Genomic DNA, 21,429 nt, shown 5'->3' with positions numbered 1-21,429 from the left:
GGGGGGGGGCGACAGCGGCACCGACGTGTCACAGCCGGCAGTGGCGGCTCCGCACGTGGGCAGCGGTGATTTGGGGTCCCGCCGCCCCCCGCCCCACCGGCAGCAGCCCCGTGGGGCAGCGCGGCCCCGCGTCACCCCGTCCTGTCCCCAGCGTGAGGCAGCCGAGAGCCGAGGGGGCTGGGATGGAGAACAGGGAGTCCCCGACTCCACCGCGACCCCGAGCTTTGGGAGCAAAGGGCCGAACGTGTCTGCGCGTGAGCAGAGCCCACCGCTCGGGGGCATCCCGGCCTCGGTGGGATCCCGTCCCCAACGGGGGGGTCTTGGCCTCAGTGGGGAATCCTGACCCCGAGGGGGGGGGAAAATCAGTCCCAAGTGGAGGCATCACAACCCCGATGGGGGACTTTGGTCTCAGCGCGGGGGTCCCGGTGCGGCGGCACACACGAGGCGAGGCATTGGGTTGACAAGGCGTGTAGTTTAGGACGGAGGCGGGAGGCGAGCAACAGACACACAGAAAGACGGACAGAGCCACGCGCATGCTGCAGCGGCCGCGGGGGGGCTGTGGGGGTTGGGGTCTCAGGCCAGGTCCTTGAAGGCGTCCAGGTTGAAGGCGGTGTCGAGCAGCCGCTGCAGCTCCGTCAGGTGAGTCTTCTTGTTGCCGGTGGCGGGGGCAGCTGCCGGCTCCCGGCCTGCGTACCTGCAGGGAGATGGAGGTTGGGGGGCGCCGGGGCGGCCCTGACTGCGGTGCTGCCCCTGGGGACCCCCGGCTCTGCTGTTACCACACGGGCTTGGCGCGGTTGATGGTGGTGCGCAGGCGCGGTTTGACGTAGTCGTAGTAGCCCTGGTTCTTGTGCTCCTCCTGGCACCACACCAGCTCGGCGTTGGGGTATTTCTGAGCTTCCTTCTGCAGGAGGTCGAAGGGGAACGGCGACAGCTGCGGGAGGACGGGGGTTGGTGGCGGCCGGCGTGGCACTCAGCGCTGCGGCCTCAACCCGGACGCGCCAGGCTCACCTGCTCCACCCTGGTGATGGCCACGTCTGCCTCCATGTTGCGGGCCTTGCGCTCCCGTGTCAGGTCGTAGTAAACCTTTCCGGTGCAGAACAGCAGCCGGCGGACGCTCTGCGGGCTCTGCGCTGCGGGGCCGCTGTCGGGGATGACCCGGAGGAAATTGGTGCCTGTGGAAGGATGGAAGCCCACCATCAGCGCGGGGAGAACGCGGCAGGGCTGTGGAACGGGGAGGTGGTGCGGCCATAAGGACCCGCAGCCCGAGGTGACCACAACCAAAGGGATTTTAGGGATTCAATCTACTGCAGCACAGGGGTGGCCGGCGTGGGGATGCTGCCAGCAGGACTTTACACCACCCCGGCTGCTGCCCTTCACCCCCAGAAGGCAAACGCGGCCTGCGCTGCCCGTACCTGGCAGCATGTCATCGAAGCTGGAGCGCGCTTCGGGGTGGCGCAGCAGCGACTTTGGAGTGAAGATGATCAGCTGCAGGGGAGGGAGAGGCCAAACGGTGAGCAGTGCCAGAACTCCTCGCCCCGAGCAGGGAGCACGGCTGCCTGGCAGCGCCCTTCCTCTGCTCGGCTGGGAGCGAACAGGAGGGCACACGGGCTGCTCCATTTGCCCAAGGATGACGGTGGTTTCCAACCCCTGAGCTTTCTTCCCCCCCTTGCCCCGCAGCGAGCAGCCGGCAGCTCCCGCTGCACCCACAGCCCCGGCGCCGGGCACTGACCGGTTTGCGGAAGGGCAGGAGGATCTGACGCCGCAGGACGTGGAAGAAGTTGGCTGGAGTGGAGCAGTTGACGACGATCCAGTTGCAGTCGTACAGCTGGCGCACGTCGAAGTCGTCCAGCTTCTGCCTCAACAAGCGTGGGTCAGCAGGTGTCGAGGAACAGCAGCGCCCCGCGGCCCCGCAGCCCTGCTGCCCCCCAACCCCCTGCTGCCCCCCAACCCCCTGCTGCCCCCTCCCAAAGCACAAGGGGACACACAGAGAGCGCAGCACTGGGGACAGCCGCGCTTCTGTGCTCCCAGCGTGGGACAACAGCCTCCCCGCTGCACCACAATGCTGCTGAGGGCAGCTTGGCGTCACGCCACGTTGTGCTGAGCCCACCCCAGGGCCGCCCCCCACCCTCAAGCTTTATGGGGGAGATCAGGGCCCGGCAAGGCCCCGGGGGGGGGTGGTGAGTGGGGGGTCGGGCTGAGCCCCACTCACAGGGAAGACGTCGGGGTCGTCGTTGCACATCTGCAGGAACCGCTCTGGACGGGCAGATGAGTGCTCAGGGCCCTGCAGGCGGAGCCAGGCAGTGAAGGAACAGCCAGGCTGCCACGAGCTGGGAGGCAGCCGGGGCCTGGGGGGGTCCTCACCATGCCCTCCATGCCGTGGGGGAGCAGCAGGACGATGCCGTTCTGCCTGACCCACTTGGCTTGCCCGGGGCAGATGAACTGGTCAATGATGCACTGGGCGGTGTTGTGGAAGTCTCCAAATTGGGCTTCCCAGAGCACCAGGGCATTGGGGCTGGCCATGGCAAAGCCCAGCTCAAAGCCTGCAGGAGAGGTGAGGGGAGCGTTAGGGGGAGGGCTGGGGCTGCGGCCCTCTGGGCACGGAGTCACACTCACCCAGGACGCCGTACTCAGACAGAGAGCTGTTGCAGACGGTGTAGGGAGCCTGGTTGGGCCACAGGTGGTTCATCGGGATGCAGGTCCTCTTGTCCACGTTCTGGTCGTGCAGCACGTGGTGGCGATGGCTGGAAGAGGGGGAAGGGCAGCGTTACCCCCTCCCAAACGCAAGCTGCTGCTTCACGGGTGTCTCATTTGGCCATTTCCCCTTCCCGGCTGCTTTGCCAACAGGGGATCGCGGCGCAGAGCGGCAAAATAAACAGCCCAAAGGACAAAGGCCGTGTGGTCTGGGATCCCTTCCAGAGGCCGTGGGGCCGAGCACGGCAGCGCTGCCCCACCTGAAGGTGCCCCTCTCGACGTCCTGCCCGCTCAAGCGGATGTGGATGCCCTCCTTCAGCAGGGAGCCGAACGCCATGTACTCAGCCAGCGCCCAATCCACAGTCCTGTTCTTCACCATCTCCCCACGGGTCTTCAGGATTCGGCTCAGGCCTGCCGGGACAGGCGATGGTTCGTGGTGGTGAGAACAGCTCCGTCCCCAAAGCTGCCCGTGGGATGTGCACATGGCCCAGGGCAGGGGAACGCTCCCTCCGGGCAGCTCCAAGGACGAGCTGCTCGTCGCGCTCCCCCCCCTAATTAACCACAGCTCCCTTTGAACCCCTCAGCGCTCCGTCCCTCTCCCACACCGTCTCAGGAATGAGCACGTGGCTGCAGCGAGCTCCTACCTCCGTGGATGGTGAAGTCCTCCACAGGCACAGAGCTGGCCACTTGGCCGATGTGCGTCAGGTCCTCCTCGTTCAGCCCGGTGGAGGGGCAGCTCATGCTGCGGGGTTGGCCGTCCAGAGTGAAGAAACCTGTGGCCGGAGGAGCAGCCACGGTGCTGCAGGGCCGATGCCCGGCCCCACCGACACCCCGAGGACAGAAGCAGGGGTGCCAGCAGGGCGCCCTCACCCCGTGAGCATGCATTTGCTGAAAGCCAGCTGACGGGGCACCGGAACCCCGGCAGGCTTTGAAGAAGTGGGGCTGTGCACTAGCTGAGACGCTGTCAGCAACTTACCAGGCCAGGGGGAGTCCAGCCAGTGCTTGATGTGCAAGATCTTTTCATCCTTGGATCTTGCATGGGCCTCCTCACAGATCTTATCATACTTGGCAATTTCCTCCTGTGAGGCAGAAGCGGGCAGAGCTGCGTTACTGAGGAGGCTCCAAACAACAGTGCTGGCGTGAGCTCGGGCTCCTGGGTTCAGAGCGGGTCCCTGTGCCAGGCAGCCCCTGGGGGCCCTGCAGCTCAGCCCCAGCCCTCCCAGTGCCACAGGGCACGGCTGCGGAGCAGCTCAGCACTGCAGAGATCAAGGGGCAGCCCGGAACGAGATGGGAACGAGATGTTCCTGTTCCCAGCTGGCACAGCCCACAGCAGAGCTGCAGCTCCCAGCCCAGCCACAGCTCACCCAAGTGCAGCACAGCTCTGCCACCTTTAGGTGCGTGGCGATGGGCCACCAGCCATCAACACAGCTCTGAACCAACCGAGCAGCTTCACGAGGCTCTGAGGCAGCCAGGGCAGGTCTGTGTGCCCGGTGCCCTGCATCCCTCTACCATGCTGTGCCCCAAAACCTTTCCATTGTGAAGATGGGTGCACCCCGTTCCCTTGGAGGGTGCTGGGGGTGCCAGCTCCTCTACCCCCCATGCCACAGTGCTGCACAGCTGCACGCTGACCCCAGTGACATACCTCATACTCTGGCTGATTTACAACCCCCTGTGAAATCAGAAGCTCGGCGTATTTCTGCAGCACTGGCTTCTGCTTCCGGATCTGTTTGTACATCAGGGGCTGCGTGAACATGGGCTCGTCCATCTCGTTGTGCCCGTTGCGCCTATAGCACACCTGTGGGGAAGGAGGGGGCCTCTGAGAGCAGCCCTGCAGCCTGAGCCTTGCAGAGCCACAGCATCTGTGTGCTATGCAAAGTCCAAAGCAGCCCAGGAGGGAGCAGCTCTGCCCTGCTCAGTGCAAGGCACGAGGGCAGGCACAGAGACAGAGACAGCACTTCTTCCCCAGGTGTTAGAATGCACAGCCTCACCTAAACCCTCTCTTTCCCTCCCCTGAAACCGTGCCCCAAAGGCTGGAGAAGCCTCAGCTTCCAGACAAAGCCTGGTGCCACCTCCTTACCAAATCCACCACCACGTCCTTATGGAAAGTGCTTCGCCACTCCGCTGCCACATTGCACACATAAACCACCGCCTCGGGGTCGTCGGCGTTGACGTGGAAGATGGGAGCGTTGACCACGCGGGCGACGTCGGTGGGGTAAGGAGAGGAGCGGGCCATGCGTGGGTCAGTGGTGAAACCAATCTGTTGGGGAGGACGGGATTTGGAACGAACCGTGCTGCCTGCAGGTCCTGGCTGGCACTGAAGCCGGGCAGGCACCAGGCCAGGCATTTTCCATCAGCTTGCACGGCGCCTGGGGAATGCAGGTGACTTCCAGGCCTCGGGCTGCAGCGAGCCGGGCTTCCCCAGCCCCATCCCAGCACTGGAGCCGCAGCATCTCCCCTGGCTTTGGGCAGCTGTGCCCTTTACCTGGTTGTTGACCACGACGTGCACGGTGCCATGCGTGGTGTAGGAGGGCAGGTCGCTCAGGTGGAACGTCTCGTACACGATCCCCTGCCCTGCAAATGCTGCGTCGCCGTGCAGGAGGATGGACATCACCTGCAGGGCAAAGGCACTCAGCGGCACTGCGGCCACATCTCAGCCCCACTGCAGAGTCCAGTGGTTTCCCACAGTGCATGAGGGGCAGCTGCTGCGATCCCTGTGGGATGCTCGGGGCCATCGTCCCACCCCAAAACCCTCTGCTCCACATCTCCAGGGACTGAGTTGGGAGAAATGCACCTTTCCTGCATGCTTTCACCCCAAAAGAAGGAGCGCGTTGTGGCAGAGCTCACTGTGCCTTCAGCTGCTCCGCTGCTTTAGCCGGGGGCTGCCTGAGGACGCTGCCTGCCAGGCGAGGACAGAGCTGCTCTATTTATTCCCAGCCCTCGCAGTGTGGGAGGAAGGGAAGTACTTTTGATCTCACCATTCCACTTCTCCTGGAGTGCCACAGGCGATGAATGAGGCAGCCATTTGGGCACAAACCCCCCCGGCGCGGTGCCCCCAGCACTCCCACCCCGCACACAACGAGACCCTGCAGCGTGGAGCTGAGCCCTCGCAGCCCTGCTGCCGAGCCTTTGGGGATGGGAGCTCTGCACGGGGCCAAGCCCCCACAGGAGCTACCAGCACAGACCAGGGGGAGATGTGGGAGCAGCCGTGGTGACGGCAGTTTGTGTGCCAGACCCTCAGTGCCGCCACCCTGCTCACCTTCTTCCCCTCCGTGTCCCCGCAGTAGAACTGCTCCGCTTTGGTCTTGCCTTGGACCACGGGGTCAGCCGCCTCCAGGTGGGAGGGGTTGGCCACCAGGGACAGGGTGATGTTCCTGTCGGTGACGCGGTTGATCCTGCGGTGGTACATCCCCAGGTGGTATTTGACGTCACCGGAGCCCTGCCGGAGGGACGGGGTCACGGCGGTGCAATGCAGCGCCACGGCCCGCAGGCTGCTGGGGGATGGAGTGGAGGAGGACTCACCTCGTCGGCAGCCTCCAGTTTGGAGTCGAACTGGCAGAAGATCTGCTCCAGCTCCTTCCTGATCACGTTGGCAAGGACGTTCAGGCGCCCTCTGTGAAAGCAACGCCGCCGTCGGTGAGCAGCAGGCAGCACAGCCCCCTGCCTCCCAACCAGACGGCCGGGGGCAGCCCTACAGCCCCTGAGCCGCGGGGAACAAGGGGAGGGGACGGGGTCCCGAGCTGTAACACGTCCTTTGTGTATATAGCACATCCTTTGTGCTGCAGGGATGGGGACGCCCTCGGTGCCCTCCCTGCTGCAGCACGGCCAAATCCCACCCTCAAGCTGCAGCCCTGCTCAAACGCAGCTCCTTCGGCCACAGGCACACAGCGGGCTCTGCAGCGCCATTCCCATCTCTTCCCCCCCAGAGCCCTTCTGTACAGAGGGAGCTGCTGAGGTCCGAGCTCGGCTGCTCACCCTGCAGAACCGAACCCCAGGGTACCGAGCGCGGCAGCACCTACCTGTGGGGCATCCCCATGATCACATAGTCCACTCCCTTCTCACTCGACTTATCAATGATGGTCTTTAAGGCTGGGATCAGCACTTCGCAGCCCTCCAGACCGAAACGCTTCTCCGAAGACCATTTCCGATGGAGGAACTCCTCAAACCTGGAAGGGGGGGCAGAGAGAGGACCTTACTGGGGCGCACAGCCCCTGCTCCCCCCACGCCCTCTCCTGCTGCCCAGCTCCCTGCTCCCACCCTGCATGCACACGACTCCATGCTGTGCTGCTGAACAACGCCTTATTTTTAGCTGTTTTCTGCCAGCATCATCTGTCTGCAGGCTCTGTGCCAGCGCTCTGGCAGCACCTGAGTGAGCCCTACGTCACAGATCTGTGCTCAGCCCGGACTGGAGGGACCGCACGGATGACACCAAGGAGAGGTGATGCAGGTGGTGACCGTCCAGCAAGGGCAGCCATACGGCAGGAAATAGATGGGGGAAAATGGAGGCCCTGGCAGGGTACCTGGTGGAGCGGACCAGGCGTGCCAGCAGCGTTCGCTTCTCCTCGTTGCTGAACTGCATGATCCCCGGGGTCTCGAACTTCTGCCGGATCCACTGGCACTGCTCCAGGTCGTTGATGAACATGAACTCCACGCCGATGTGCTGGCAGTAGGCCATCTGCCCCGGAGCATCGCACAGCCCATCAGGCACCGGCAGGAGCCGCACGCGTCCCCAGCTCCAAGGCAGCTCCGTGCGGTGCCAGGGTTCCCTCGGTCTCCTCTTTCAGCACCCGGCAAGGTGAGCAGTGAGCTGCACCTCCCAGGAGTCACCCAGCACGCTGCCTCACCCCAGCGCTCAGCACGGCTCCCTCTCTGCCTGCCTGTGCAGAACTCACAGCCTCCGAGGGCTGCACCGCACCTCAGGCTGCTTTCAGACCCCATTTGTCAAGGCAGGAGGGAATGAGGAAAACCCCCCAGAATCAGGGCCTGCCCTGCTCATCTCCGTCCTGAGGTCAGCCAGGAACGGGGAGCGAGGCAGAGAGGCAACAACCTGCAGCAAAGCCACGGCGCTGCTGCCAACAGCTCTGTGCTGCGCGCCGCTCTGCCTGCAGACCCACAGCCCTCACCTCCAGGCGGCGGATGATCTCCCGCAGCGGAAGAGCCGACTCATTTCCTCCGATGAAGGTGGTTGTGGGCAAATGGAAGACCTTGTCGAGGTCGGACTCATCCAGCCCGTAAAATCCTGCAGGGTTGTGGTGGTGGGACGAGCGGAAGCAGAGAGAAGGAAGGGATGGGGCCGGGGGAGGGGGGGGGTCGGCCGCAGGTGGGGGAGGGAGGAGAGAAGAGAGGAGGGGAGGGGGACAAAAGCAGCACAAAACCCAAAATGAGCACGGAGGAGGTTTGAGCGCAAGAACCAAGCAGCAATTAACACCGAGCGCGCGACAAAGAGGTTACAACGAAAGGCAACGGAGCGATAGGTGTGTGCAGATCAGAGGGCCCCAGTGCTGCTACAGGGAGCTCTCCAACTCAGGGTGAAGCATCGCGCTCCAACTCGGGGTGAAGCATCGCCGACCGCGCGCCAAAGGGCCCAGAATAACCTATGGAGAGTCCTGTGCTGCATGGGGTTGGGGCTGCGGGGTGCGTACCTCCCACTGTTAGCACTCTCAGTCGCTCCTTGAACACTGCGAGGTCTGGGGTGGGCGGGGGGTGCAGAGGGAGAAGATAGAGAGACGCAGTCAGAGTTAGTAAAGGAAAAAAACCGCGAGGAGAACAGCCATGGAAAAACACGAGTCTAAAAAAATGACACAAAACAATTCAGAGTGGGAAGCGCTGGAGGCAAGGAGGGGTGGGGTGGGGGGAGGATGGCTGCGCTACGTGGCAAAGGGGTCCTGGTGGCAAATGTGCTGGGGAGGGAGGGAGGGGGCATCAGACACTGGGCAGCAGTTGGGCTGCATGGGTTGAGGTCTCCTCTGGTGCGCAGCGCCTCAACTGCAGGCTGCAGAACGGCCCCAAGGGCAGCAGAGGCTTTGTGGGCACAGCTGGCGCCTGCCAAAGGCTCCTTCCGTGACAGACCGACAGCGGGAGCGCTCCATCGCCCAGGCAGGAACCGGGCTGGGCACAGTGAGGGGTTCCCTGCATGGGATGCTGCACTCCTGCACTAAGCCAGAGGTCGCCCCGCCGTACCCACAGACAGCTTCCAAACCCAGCAGCGGGGAGCTGCTGGACAAAAGGCAGCTGAGACAAAAGCTCAGCTTCAGAGACGAGGCACGCAGCTCCTCAGATGCGCCCGCTCAGAGCAGAAGCTGCTCGCAGCGCAGCTCACGGCACGACAGCTGACCTTTAAGGATTTCAATGCGCAGAAATAGGAAACAAAAGATTGTTTCCAGGGCAAGTCTAACAAACACTCCTCTTATTAACTGCTCTGCAAATTAACTGCAGCCCAAGTGTTAGGAAAGACTCTTTCCAAGCTAAAAGCCAGCAGGATTTGCTTAGAAATTGGCTTTCTCTACAAACAACAGGCTACAGTGGATCTTTGGCACTGGCCAGAAAATCTGCCCTTGTCCTCCTGACAGCCCCCAGCCATGAGGCCGGGCTGCAGGCAGGCAGCATCCTGGAGCACTGAGCCATGGGAACCCAGCGCGGTTGGACTGGAAGGGACCTCAGGCTGCCAGGGCTGCATCCACAGCCTCGAGCACCTCCAGGGCTGGGGCACCCACGGCTCTGGGCAGCAGCGACAGCCTCTGGTGGAAGGATTTCCCCCTCACCCTGACCTACACCTGCAGCACACCGGCTGCAGCCCCCCACCATCCCCCTTCAAACCCATCTCTCTCCATGCCAGAGATGTGCTGCAGCCCCTCACAGCACCGCCTCTCCAACCACCTCCCGCAGCCCCTCTTGGGCTGCCAGTGGGAAACATCACCCCTCAGTGCCACGGGGACCTGGGATGCGACACGGTGTGCATCCTGCCCCGTGCAGCTCATCCACTGCCCCCTCTGTGAGGACAGCGCGGCGTGGGGAAGCTCCCACGTGGGAAGGCAGCTCTGCTGGCTCGGCAGCGATGAGGCCGTTGCCAATTAAGGAAGAAGTGCTGCATGGAGCCGTGTGGGATTGCTGCTGGGCTGGGCTTGGCTGCACACTGCAAGCAGGAGATGGCAGCTCTCCTCCCAGCCGCCGCGTCTCCGCGCTGCCCTGCTCAGCACGAGCAGTTTTATTTCAGGATCCACGGGATGAGGTTTTGCAGCTGGTGCTCCTGAAGGGACACGCGGCCTCCTGCGCTCACACACGGCTGCGGCAGCCGATGCAACCCAGCCCTGGTGCAAACCATCAGCTGGTAGCAGCAGCTCGGCTCGCTCCCTGCTCTCATTATGCACTCCTGCTAATTAAATCGACACCGGGAGCCACGGTGCCAAGTCTCAGTGAGAACACTGCAAAGCCCTGACGGCAACCGCCCGGCTGCAGCCCAGGGGTCAGGGCTGACCCAGGCAATGCAGCGCCCAGCCACGCAGGGAGCATCCTGAGGACTGCTCCTCCATCCCAGCCCTGCAGCACGACGCTCGGTGCAGTCGCCCACCCATCAGACAGACAGACACACAGACAGAATTCAGATCAGCAGCTGTGCGAGGTTAGTGATCATCGCTGCGCTCTACTCTAGGTTAGGAGCATGCCTTGCAGCAAAGGGCCGGCCCTGAGGCAGCGGTGGGGTGAAGGAGCTCGCTGCTGCTGTGCTGGGAGCACGGCGCCTTAGGGCTTCACCCCCCTGTGTGCCACTCACGCATGCATCCCTCGCTCCAAAGCAGGGGAACTTCCACCCCTACCCAGGTGGGAGAGCATCCCAGGGCTTCCTTGGCACAAGGGCAGAGCTCAGGGCTCAGCGTGGGGAGCGGTGACCGCCAGGGGGGGGCAGAGCTGCTCCGCCGCCGCTGCGCTCCCCAAACTGATCTGCAGCCATCGTTAGGGAGGAAACTCCAGACCTTTCCCCTGCACTGGTGAAGCGCTCTACCTACAAAGCTGTGAGAGAGAGAGGAGCTCAAGCAATGCAGCACTGACTGCTCTCAAAGCCCTCACCCAGTTTGTCTGTGGATGTGATAATATCGGCTGGAACGGATGAGTCCAGATCCGCATCCAGGATGCCCAGGGGGTCGAGTTGTGCTACATGGTGCCCTCGAATCTATGAAATGGGCCGGGAACGGAGGGGAGAACAGGTACCAGGAGGGAGAGGGGAGAGGGAGAAAAACAAAAGAGGGGAGGGGTAAAAAAGTTAAATTACATTCGAATTAATTTGCAGAGTAATTCTCACCGACGTTTGGAGAAACAGTTACAGGCGCATCATCAAAATTTACACAACTAATGCCGAGAGGATCGAGCTTTGCAATGTGATGGCCCCTGACCTGGAAGCAACAATACAGATTAGTCATTAAGACGAACTCATTGAAGAGATGTTCCTTAAAATAATAACCGAAACCACACAACCTCATGCAGGTTCCCTCCTCACGTCACCCGCAGAGCCGGCCAGGAGGGTCCCAGCCCCACTCCGTGGCTCTGAAGCCTGGAGCAGCTCCTAGCACAGAACTGGGAAGGGCAGCACTGCGCCACTGCCCCCCACTTACCTGTGCCGCCACACAGAGCTCAGCAGCGCTCAGCAGCCAGAGCTGCCCTGAAAGTCCTCCTTGCTGCCCCTGGCACCGCTGAGACTTTCCTTCCCACACTTTACTGATGTCCAGTGACTACTGCTTTTCTTTTTAGTCCACACTTCTCTTGTTTTGAACACTCATGGCTTTGATTTCCAGTACTCAGGGCTGCCCTCCGGATCCATGATGCCCACACGAGTTGTGTTAAGGGCTGCCCCAAAATGGATGAAAAGGGAATGAAAGGCTATCCCGAATCTCAGGGCCAGCAGTTCCAGGGCTCAGCGGCCGCAGTGCCCTCCCACATTGGGTTCCTCCATCCAGAGCTCAGCTCGGGTACAGCAGGAACAAGGAGGGGGTCTTCTCCCGTGCTTTTCTTCCTCTTTCTTCCACCCTCCCCCCCACAGAACCCCAAGGCAGCAGTGGCAGCAGTCCCCGTGGGGTGCCACGGCCTCCTCCGCCGCAGGGATGCAGAGGCAGATTGTTTTCCCCAGTCCTAACAAGACCACGGTGGTCATTTTAAAGGAAATAATGAGCTGGGCTCCCAAGCACTGCCACAGAGGAGGAACAGACCGGTGCTGGTGCCACCAGGAGCCAGCACAGGGCAGGACACCTCTCGCCTTTCCTTACAGGGCCTCTCCAGCTCGATCTGGTTTGGGAAATTAATTGCCTGCTGGTTAAATAGGTCACATACCACAGGTGGGGCTGCCGGCCCTCACCCACCTGCACGCCTCCCCGCCTGGAACCTCCCCACTACGGCTGCAGCTTTCTCAATCCACATCGGAGAAAGCAGGTCAAGAGCAACCACCTCCCAGCACGGCCGCTGCGGAGGCTGAGACAGCAGAGGGAGCGCAGAGGGCTGAGGGCTTCGTGGGCACATCGCTGCTTTGGAGGTGCCTGCCTCCAACAGCGCAGCATTCGGAAGCCAGCAGGACAAGGAGCCAGCAATAGCTGCCGTGCTATCAGCACAGTGCAGGGAGCTCACAAACAGCCCAGCAGGAGCAGTGCAGTGCCCCAGAGGTGAGCACGGCTGGGCAAACCAACAGGGAAAGAACGATGGAAAGAATGATGGCCACAGGAATGCATCTCAGTGTTCTCCTGAGCTGAAACACCAGCCCTGGGTGCGTGCTGCAGAGGTTTCCATTCTGCTAGGAACTCATTTCTCCCCAGAGGTTGATTTTGGCAGCATGGCTCCGAGCTTCAGTGGTGAGCGGCCCTCATCCATTTGCAAAGAGCAAAGCAATGTTTCCTGAAGTGCTGTCAATCCTCTCCTTCAAAGCACGGGAAGCAGCACGGCTGTCCTATGCTACTCCTGAGCAAGAGGAGGTGGAGGCAGAGCCCGGAGCTCCCATCCCAACCCCCCCGGCTGGGAATGGCCCCATCCCTGCTGCTCCTGGCCTGGGTTGAGAGCAAACCATGCTGCAGCAATGGCCCTGGTGGGGTGGCAGTGGCTTTAAGCTTCCTACTGTCCGGCAGTGTTACACGGCAGTGGAGCTGCTGGGACAACGTGGTCGCCGGCGCAATGCTGTGTTCTTACCTGATATGCCCTGATAAGAGATTGCACTGCCAGATGGTCTTCCACCAGCTTGTCTACGTTGGGCTGTGCTTGAACCAGGAACTGTGCTTGGGACAGCGTGGAAAGGCTGGAGCTCAGCGGAGGGGGGCTTTGGTAAGCAGTGCCTGGAGCTGCTCCGGCGTTGGCGTTGCGAAAGAAGATGTCCCACGACTGGAGGGAAAAAAAGGCACAGATCAGCAGGTGCAACCAAACGTCCCCAGTGCAAAGCTCCTTGCGTGGAGCAGCCAGGACGGAGACGGGAGCCCACAGGTACCCTGCTGCCTGCCTAGGGAAAACACAACCAGGTGCAGGAGCGGAAGGAAAAGTCCTTTTTGCAGCGTGCACCAAAGCCACGGGGGTGACTCTGCCCCAAGCGCTTTGATTTGGATTTTTAGAGACCGCTGACAAAAAGGTGAAGCTGCACGCAGATGAAGGATTCAAGCTCTTTCAGGTTATGCAGCCCTCTGCTTCCCACCCAGGTCTCCCCCTCACTTTCCCCCACCTCCCAGCACTGCTGATGCTCAGCCCCACGTCCCACCCAGCCCCACCACGCTGCCCCACGGCGGCAGCAGCACCGCTGCTCTCAGCCCCTCAACAGGGCTTGGAGGGCCCAACTCCCAGCGCAGGGCACCCTGCACTCGTGGGTTTTCTTTACTGTTCTTTTCCTTTCCAATCCCTTTCCCATTCATTTCTCATTCCTTTCCCTTTCCCACCCCCTTCCTTTCCCTTTCCCCTTCCTATTCCCTTCCTCTCCCTTTCTTATTCTCTTCCTTTCCCTTTCCCCTTCCATCCCCCTTCTTTTTCCACCCCCTTCCCATTCCCTTTCTTTACCCTTTGTATTCTTTTCCCTTTACTGTTCTTTCCCACTTCCTTTCCCCCTCCTATTCCTCTTCCTTTCCCATTCCCATTCCCCTCCTACCCCATTCTGTTCTCCCCCAGGCCCAGCCAACACATCCCACAGCCACCCAGACACCCACAACCACAGAGACGAGCGCAGACACCAGCTCTTCTGCTTGCGACAGAATACAGGTGAGGGTGGCCAAATCACAGCTAACAGAGACTTCAGTGTGGGGCTGGGGCAGAAGGTGGGGTTCCCCCCTGGTACCTGGGACCAGGAGCTGCAGCCTAACCTTTGCAGGCAGCTCTGGGCACACAGCAGTGACCCAGCCTGCATGCCCCAGCTATTTCCAGCCTCCCCAACTCACACGGACGCCCAGCACGTGGTTGCACAGAGCGAACAGATTTAGAAGCAGGTCACGCTGGAGGAACATAAATAAAATCTGGAAAAACCTGGAGCTGTAACTGATATCCATGCAGCTGATTTCCCTCGACGGCAAGAATAATAAAGAAACAAACTAAACAAACTAAACCCAGCACCTGACCGTGCTGCCATTGTTTCCTGCTGAGGGGGGAGGGCTTTCTGCAGCTCCCAAAGCGATGCCACCATCCTGTCCCCTCCTGCCCTAAGCTGCTGCCTCCAATTCTGGCTGCTGCAGAGCAGGACTGAGACTCACCGCTCTGTTTTTCCAGTCCATTACCCAGCCTTCACCGTCCACAGACGTGCAAGGGAATGCAGCAGCTGCTCCCAACGAGGGGGAGAGAGACGGAGGTTTGCTCTCTGCTGCCAGCAGGGCTGGCCCCCACATGGCTCCCAGCATCCTGCATTGCCCTGCGAACGCCGCTGCGTCACCCCACGGCCAAGCCTTGATGCAAGAAGACTTCAGAGCTCACACACTGAACCAGGCTGATCTTCCATCCACCCTCGAGGCTTTTGAGGATGGTGCAAGGATTCCTGGGTTGAAGCAGCCTGGGATAGCTCCTGCAGGGCATACTTTGCACCCCAGCACCAAATGCAGCACGAGAAAGGAATTACGGTGATGAGCACAGGGGTGCGGAGCAGCACAGCCCTACTGCTTCCCCACTGCTGAGGGTCAGCGGAAGATGGGGCACAGCAGGACCAAGTGGGGCACTGCAGGAGGAATGGGATTGAGCAGCAGCACCCCAAAACCACGCATCTTTTCCTTCCCCGCAGTCACTTTTCACCTGGAATCACACCCAAACCTCTGCACCCAGGGAGCTGCTGCCTTCGTGACCTCCGTTCTGACACTGCAAACCTTTGCCTCTCGCACTTTGCTTCAGGTCTGAAAGGAAAAGCTCAGCTGTGAGCTCTCCAAGCAGGGCGCGGTGCAGCGCAATCAGACTTTCACTGAACGCCTCATTGCCCAACGTCATGGCAGGGCTGCAGGCCAGGCCCCCAGTGAAAGCAAAACGCAGGAAGAACGAGGGCAGGCCAAGCCCTGCTAAAGGCAGGGGGAACCATGGACCACCCTGCTCAACAGACTGCTCTGGGGCGTGCTCTGAAGCAGACATAAGCTCTGCAGCAGCCACACAACCACCAGGGACAGCCAGGACCTCATCGGGGCACGCGCTTGGGAAGGCTGAAGTAGCACTGATATCAGCAAGAGCCACAAAGAAAGGGTTCTCTGGGCCCAAAAGAGGAGCCAGGAAACTACAGGACTGCAATTCCCGGGGAAGGAACGGGACGGGTCCTCCCAGAAACTCTGACAGACCAAACATCACAGGCGACGGGAAAAGCCGGTGCCAGTTTACCAAAGGCAAGTCGTGCCAGACCAGCCCTTCTCCAACAAGATAACGGTGTCCCTCCACAGGGGGAGAGCCCTGGGTGCTCCCTGCCTGCACTTGTGCACAGCATGTGATGCTGTTCCCAAAGCCTTTCCTGAACACAGCGATCCGGCACCGGCAGAAGGAGCAGAGCACACCGAGCACTGCCTGGTGGGCAGGGGCAAAGCTGGACCCACATCAGCGTGGATGTGTTCAGGGGCTGCTGGACGGCCCTTCCATACTGCAGCCCTACAGCAAGCAGTATGCCACCATTCCTTCCGGGAGCAGCAATGGGAAGGGGCCGGCAGCAGGAAGGCTCCCATCAGCCACCAGCATTGGGAACAATTCCCCCCCACCCTCACTTCCTCCCTCCCCAGCTGAGCTCCTGTTTGCTCATCTTACTGCAGCAAAGCTCTCTAATGGGAAACTGGAATTCAGATGAAGGCCAGAAAGAGGAAAAAAGCTTAAAATAATTAAACAAACAAAACAAAAAAAACCCTCCTTCCTCAAATGAGACGAGCGCATGAACGCGTTCTGCACTCTCAGCAATCAGTCCCGGATGGAGGAAGTGAGCTTGCCCTGCGCGGCGCCCGGAGGCACGCAGGGATGGGACGGCAGGGAGGTTTCTGGTGAGCCAAGCTCAAAAATCCCAGCTCCTCCCCGGGACGGGCGTGGGGTTTCTGCTATCTGCAGAGATAAGCTGGGGCTGCTGGGTTCGGACGCCGCACCCTCCCCGCTATCAGCTCGGGACACGCCGGTGCCTCCCTGGCAGCACAGTTTCCCTCTGAGGTCCTGGGGCAAGGTATGAAGTCCCCAAGGGGATCCGACGACCTCGTGCCAGGGGATTTACGCAGGGATCGGCAGCACAGCAGCCTGGCACGGCTGCAGCTGGAAGCATCTCCAGGCCCCTCAGGTCCCACTGGGATCCCAGCTGGCACCCAGAGCTGGTTTGGAGATGTCCTGCAGCCACGGGTCCCTCAGCATCCACACAGCATGCAGGGCTGACCCAAACCAGCAGCACGGGCCCTGTGGCTGCTGCAAGGGATGCCAACGGCAGCACCAAAACAACAATGGGATTCACCCAGGGCAGAGACAGGGCAAAGCCACGGAGCAAAGCCACAGAGCCACGTTTGTACACAAGTGATGGCAAAGCGCACTGCAAACCTCGGTCAGTGGGACTGAGCTGCAGCCCCAGGGCTCCCGAGGTGCTCAGAAATGCTCTAAGCGACACTCAGCCTGCACACTGGCACAGGGCCCTGGGCGCACCGCTGGCTGCAGGAGAAGGGAACACAGTGAATTGGGTGATGAGAACTTGGCTTTGACCCTGCCTTAGGGCTTCTGTAGCAGCAAGCAGCCTACAGGCTGTGGTTTGGACACGTGGGGTCAACGCCTCTGAAAACAGCTCACTGCTGACACAAGAGCACGAGATTCCTTCCACATTCCCTGAGCCCTGTGCGATAGCTGCACGCTGCTCCACAGCTGCTGAATGAGAACTGCCCTGGGAGCACCGCCAGAATATGCATGAAACCCTCCTACAAATGATGTGGGTAACGCTGAAACTCGTTCCCTGCAGTCACACTTCCTTTGTGAAACGCTGGGGGAAAAACACCGTGGGGTTCTCAGAAATCCCCCGGCCACCCAGGAGCAAACCCCGCAGCCCTGCCTCGTGCTGCAGTGATGCACCAACACACCGCTGTGCCCAACTGCCAGCCCCGCTCAGCAGCACTCTGCAGGGCACAGCAAACAGGAGGCGAGGTGTGAGGAGCACCCTCTCCCTCCTCACCCCCAGAATGAACCCTCCTGAGGAGCAGTAAGGGCCGGAAAGCAGACACCATCTGGAGCTCAGCAGGGCGGATTCCCTCTGAGGCCATTCCTTGTATCCACGTGTGATCCAGGATGCGGAGAACTCCGTGCTGGCCGCATGCAAAGCGCAGGGTGGTTGCTCTCGAGAGGAGAAGCTTCTGGTGCAGCTGCTGCTTTCAGGAGAAGCGCAGTGGGACGGACGTCCACAGCCAGCTGAATCCTCCTGGGATGCCTGCACTTACCTGCGCCCACACAGAAGCGGAGGCCACGCACACACAGAAGCGGAGGCCGTATCCCGGAGAGCTTGCTCCTTACCTTATGTACACTTTTGGGATTTTCCAGCCACGCATAGTACATTTCCTCCACATAGTTTGAACTAGTCCCGCTCAGAAAGGGCTCGGCAGCCACCGGCGCGCTGTAGCACCGGATGGGGTGAAACGTCCTGGGCGCTGCCGGCCTCTGTTGGGAAATTGTCTTAACAGTCTGAGAGGCCGTCAGCGGCCTCAGCTTTGCTGCACAAGTCCTTAAGTTAAACATGTTTGTCCGACAGCCTCACACGAGTTCCTGTTGGAATAGAAACGAGAGGAGCTTTAGGAACGGGGCAAGGCAGCGGAGCTCCCTCACCCCAGCACGAGGCTCAGGAGCGAGCAACAACCTTTGTCCGGGCGGCGCCCACCCCGCACAGCAGCCCGCAGCTTCACACCGCTTCGTTTCCCATTCCCGACGCACCCAGCTGATGCGATGCAAAAGAGGAACAGAGAGGAACCCCTGCGAGGAGCTGCCGGTGCCCTGCTCACACCGAGCCACAGGCAGCAGAGCCCCGTGCCCACGGCGCACACTGAGACACCGTCGCATGGAATGAGAGCCCAGCACAGAAACGCCGGCTGCAGGAGCACAGCCGGTGCTGGGAGCTCCAGAATGCCACCCAAACGGGTGCCAAACCAGCCCGGAGTGGTGCTAGCAACTTGATTTATTTCTTACCAGCTGGGTTTTACTGCTGAATGCTGCACTCCCTGTGCTCAGCTGACCCTGTCCTGTCGGGACACAGGAAAACAGCCTCTGTGGGGTTTGCATAATAAGAGCTTTCTTCTTTGCTCCCCTTCCTACTACGAGGACCATGGCCGTGAGCAGAGCAAAGCGGCTCTTCCTCGACCCATTCTTGCTGCATTACTCACCCTGCCTCTGGCCTCCATCCATCTGACAAGGGCCGGGCTGGGGCAGCCCGCAGTGGGTCTCAGGGCAGCAGTGGGGGACGGGGCTGACCCCTACAGGTGTGGCACCTGCACGGTATTTGGGGCTGTGAATGCAGCGAGAGATCAGAGGTGACCGCAGCCCACCTTCAGTCACGGGGCACTGGGACGAACTGACTGCAGGAAGAGCTCTCCTGACGCCAGAACCACCTCCTCTCTCCCACGGCCCACTCAGACATGGGTTCCCAGGCAGGCCCCTTCATCTCTTCCCCACTAACGCTGCCGACGAAGGCCAACAACACAGCCCTGGGGAACGAGCTGCGATAAGATCTCCTTGGGCTGCACTGACGTGTAGGACGGTGCCATCTGGCCCTGTGCCTGCCCAGGGCCGTCACGGGGCTGGAGGTGACCCCACAGCAGCAAACCAAGCTTCCCAGCACTCTGGGGTTGGACTTGATGATCTTTAAGGTCCTTTTCAACCTGAGCAGTTCAGTGATTCTACAATGGGAGGGGAATGTGGTCCCCTTACTGCTGTGTCACCTGCTGGGCTTCCCTATTTGCTTTGCTGTTTTAGTTTTCGTCCCCCAGCACTGCAGCAGCTCCAACTCCCCCCTCTAAGCTCAGGATTTTGGTGCAGAGTGTTTGGGTCGATGCTTCCAGACCTCCTGAGAGCTGCAGCTGCAAGCAGGGGATGGCAGCACAGCATTCCTGGGCCTCGATTCATGGCAGGTATTAAGGGCAGAGATCTTTGCTCCACAGAGTTGCCCGGGAGCAGAAGCAGAGATTCACCACCCCAACGTTTAAACCGCAAAACGTGTGGGGAGAGCTCTGAGCCGACTGAACCGCGTGGGAAAAAAAGCACTGGGACAAAAGCATCAGCAGCAGTGTCCAATTTCAGCTCTGCCAGCCAGCAGCATCTCAGCACTGCAAAACAGAGGTGTTACTGATGGGGGTCAGCCCCAAACGGGAGAACTGCAGGGAGCTGAGGGCAGCGGGGCATAAACACAGCACACAGACATGGGCTGCTGTGGGACAGCAGCGGATCCACGGCTGCACTGCCAGCTCCTGCAAAGGTCAAACGCCAGGAATGCTCCCGCAGACCAAGGGCTGCTACGGGTGAGGGCGCAAAGCAGATTAAGGGCCTAAATGTCACCTCTGGAGCCAGAGCCACCGTGACCTGCTGCAAGAGAAGGTTAACTGGGAAACGCTTTGGGGTTTTAATCCTTAAAATCAAACGGCCACGGAAAGGATAAGAATTAAACTTAGCTGGATCAGAGGGAAAGCCAGGCTGCCGGCTGCCGCACCGGCCAGCTCTGTTTCCACCACCTGCGGGGTGTGAACGGGGCCGGCGGAGCGGCGCAGGCCCTGTCCGGGCCGGGTCACGGCACAGCACGGCGCCCGCCCGTCCCTCAGCCAGCACAACGGGCCGGGACGGCGACGCTGCGCCACGGGCGCGGGATCCCGGCAGCACCCGCGGCAAAGCGGAGCGCGGGGAACCGAACCGAGGTCCCTTCACCAAGTAAGGGAGCGGCACCGCTCCCGCATCAGGGCCTCTCGCAAATCCCGACCCGCAAACCTCGCGGCCCCGCGCCCCCACGTGCGGCAGGTTGGCGGACCCGGCCCCGCCCCCGCGCCCCGCCCGCCAATCGGCGCCCGCCTCCGCCGCGCGGGCTTCGCGCCCTTAACCACCAATCGGAGCGGCACTAGGCGCGCCGCCACCTCCCCATTGGCCGAATGGCGCTGCCCGTCCCCGAGGCGGCCACGCCCCCTCCCCCGCCCTGAGGCGCCCGGGCGGCGGCGCCAAGGACACGGCGAGCGGCCACCGCCCCCCGCCCCGCCGGACCAGGCCCACCCGGCCCCGTCGCCCCCCACCCGCCTCGGCCCGGTCCGGCCCGACCCCGCCCCACCATCTCCGGTCCGGTACCTGCCGGCCCGCCCGTGCTCCCCGCTCACGGCCCCGACTCTGACAGCGGCCCCCAACCGCCGGCTGCCGCCCAGCGTCGCCCCGCCCCGCTCTTACGTCACCGCGTCGCCCCGCCCCACACCAAGCCACGCCCCCAACACCAAACCACGCCTCTACAAATAAGCCACGCCCATTGTAAGCCAGGCTCCTGGTTGAGCAGTGCCCCGCCGCGCATGCGTGCTGCTCGGAGCTTCCGCAGCCGCGGAGGGGGGGGGGGGCAAAGCGGAGGCAGAGCGGGGCGCGGGGATCCGCGGCACTTCCAGCCCCTTCCCCGGGTTTCCCCGGGTTTCCCCGGGTTGGGGCATCCGGGAGTGCGGGGCTTCCGCCTTCGGGGCGTGCTGTGCGGCGGGACAGCGCCACGTCGTGAGGATGTCTAAACTGGGGACATCCGTCCATAGGGACATCCATCCATAGAGACCTTCACTGCGGTGTGGGGACATCCGCCGTGGGGACATCTGGCATGGGGTCACCCACCTCGAGGGGCAGCTGCGGGGATATCCACAGTGGAAACACCTGCTGTGGTGTGGGGACATCTGCTGCCACGCAGCCACAGGGATCTCCAGGACAGTGGGGCACGTCTGTTATGGGATCATTGCCCACAGGGACACCCACAGTGAGGAAATCCAGCATGGGGACATCCTGGGAACAGAGACGTCCTGGTGGGAGGGGACATGTGCTCATGGGGTGCATAGACATCCGCGTGTGACACGGCGGCACAGAGACGGGTCCAGGCCTGAGTCACGTCCTGTGGGGTCAGTGACACCACTTGGGAAGTGAGACAGCCGCGGGAAAACACAGCCACCCCACACACGCACATCCCTGGCCAACGTGGCGCAACCGCGTGGGAGCCGGCAGGGCGGCCATGGGCGTCCTGTAGGACAGCAATGGGGATGTGGGGCCTGGGCGGCAGAAAGACCAAGAGGACAGCATCCCAAAGACAGCAATCAGAGAGTGGGATGTGTGGGGTCCCTGTGGCTGCTGGCAGGA

General features: G+C 61.6%; 1 protein-coding gene across 6 annotated transcripts; it reads right to left on the bottom strand.

Annotated features, from left to right (window-relative positions):
- Positions 1 to 452: 452 nt before the first annotated feature.
- On the bottom strand, positions 453 to 20,485 carry OGDH (oxoglutarate dehydrogenase). Of its 6 annotated transcripts, none has more exons than XM_042813111.1 (24): positions 20,404 to 20,485; positions 17,605 to 17,853; positions 12,847 to 13,035; positions 10,982 to 11,072; positions 8,331 to 8,375; positions 7,812 to 7,927; positions 7,209 to 7,363; positions 6,708 to 6,854; positions 6,211 to 6,301; positions 5,948 to 6,127; positions 5,174 to 5,302; positions 4,769 to 4,948; positions 4,334 to 4,486; positions 3,668 to 3,770; positions 3,336 to 3,464; positions 2,952 to 3,102; positions 2,614 to 2,741; positions 2,362 to 2,540; positions 2,210 to 2,281; positions 1,730 to 1,852; positions 1,413 to 1,485; positions 1,009 to 1,172; positions 777 to 931; positions 453 to 694 (listed from the first exon to the last, which is right to left on the bottom strand). In XM_042813111.1, exons 2-24 carry the CDS (start codon positions 17,824 to 17,826, stop codon positions 574 to 576), a joined length of 3,096 nt encoding a protein of 1,031 aa, XP_042669045.1. In that variant the 5' UTR covers positions 17,827 to 17,853; positions 20,404 to 20,485; the 3' UTR covers positions 453 to 573. The 6 variants fall into 6 exon arrangements, with proteins under 6 accessions (XP_042669045.1, XP_042669043.1, XP_042669044.1 ...); XM_042813109.1 differs by lacking the exon at positions 10,982 to 11,072 and adding an exon at positions 10,750 to 10,852; XM_042813110.1 differs by lacking the exons at positions 10,982 to 11,072; positions 20,404 to 20,485 and adding exons at positions 10,750 to 10,852; positions 18,271 to 18,294.
- Positions 20,486 to 21,429: the final 944 nt, after the last annotated feature.

Source organism: Centrocercus urophasianus, unplaced genomic scaffold (assembly GCF_019232065.1).
Source record: "Centrocercus urophasianus isolate 14NV4802_14NV808 unplaced genomic scaffold, USGS_Curo_1.0 seq_1382, whole genome shotgun sequence".
NCBI lineage: Eukaryota > Metazoa > Chordata > Aves > Galliformes > Phasianidae > Centrocercus > Centrocercus urophasianus.
Note: the sequence above shows the minus strand (reverse complement) of the source record. Positions and strands in the feature narration are given on the sequence as shown.

Bases quoted from the DNA above. Each gene is read 5' to 3' on its own strand.
- OGDH (XM_042813109.1), bottom strand. From the start codon at position 17,826: ATGTTTAACTTAAGGACTTGTGCAGCAAAGCTGAGGCCGCTGACGGCC. The intron at 6,128-6,210 runs GTGAGTCCTCCT...TCCCTCCGGCAG, and splicing joins AACTGGAGGCTGCCGACGAG to GGCTCCGGTGACGTCAAATA. The intron at 2,742-2,951 runs GTGGGGCAGCGC...CCCCTCTTCCAG, and splicing joins GTCGAGAGGGGCACCTTCAG to CCATCGCCACCACGTGCTGC.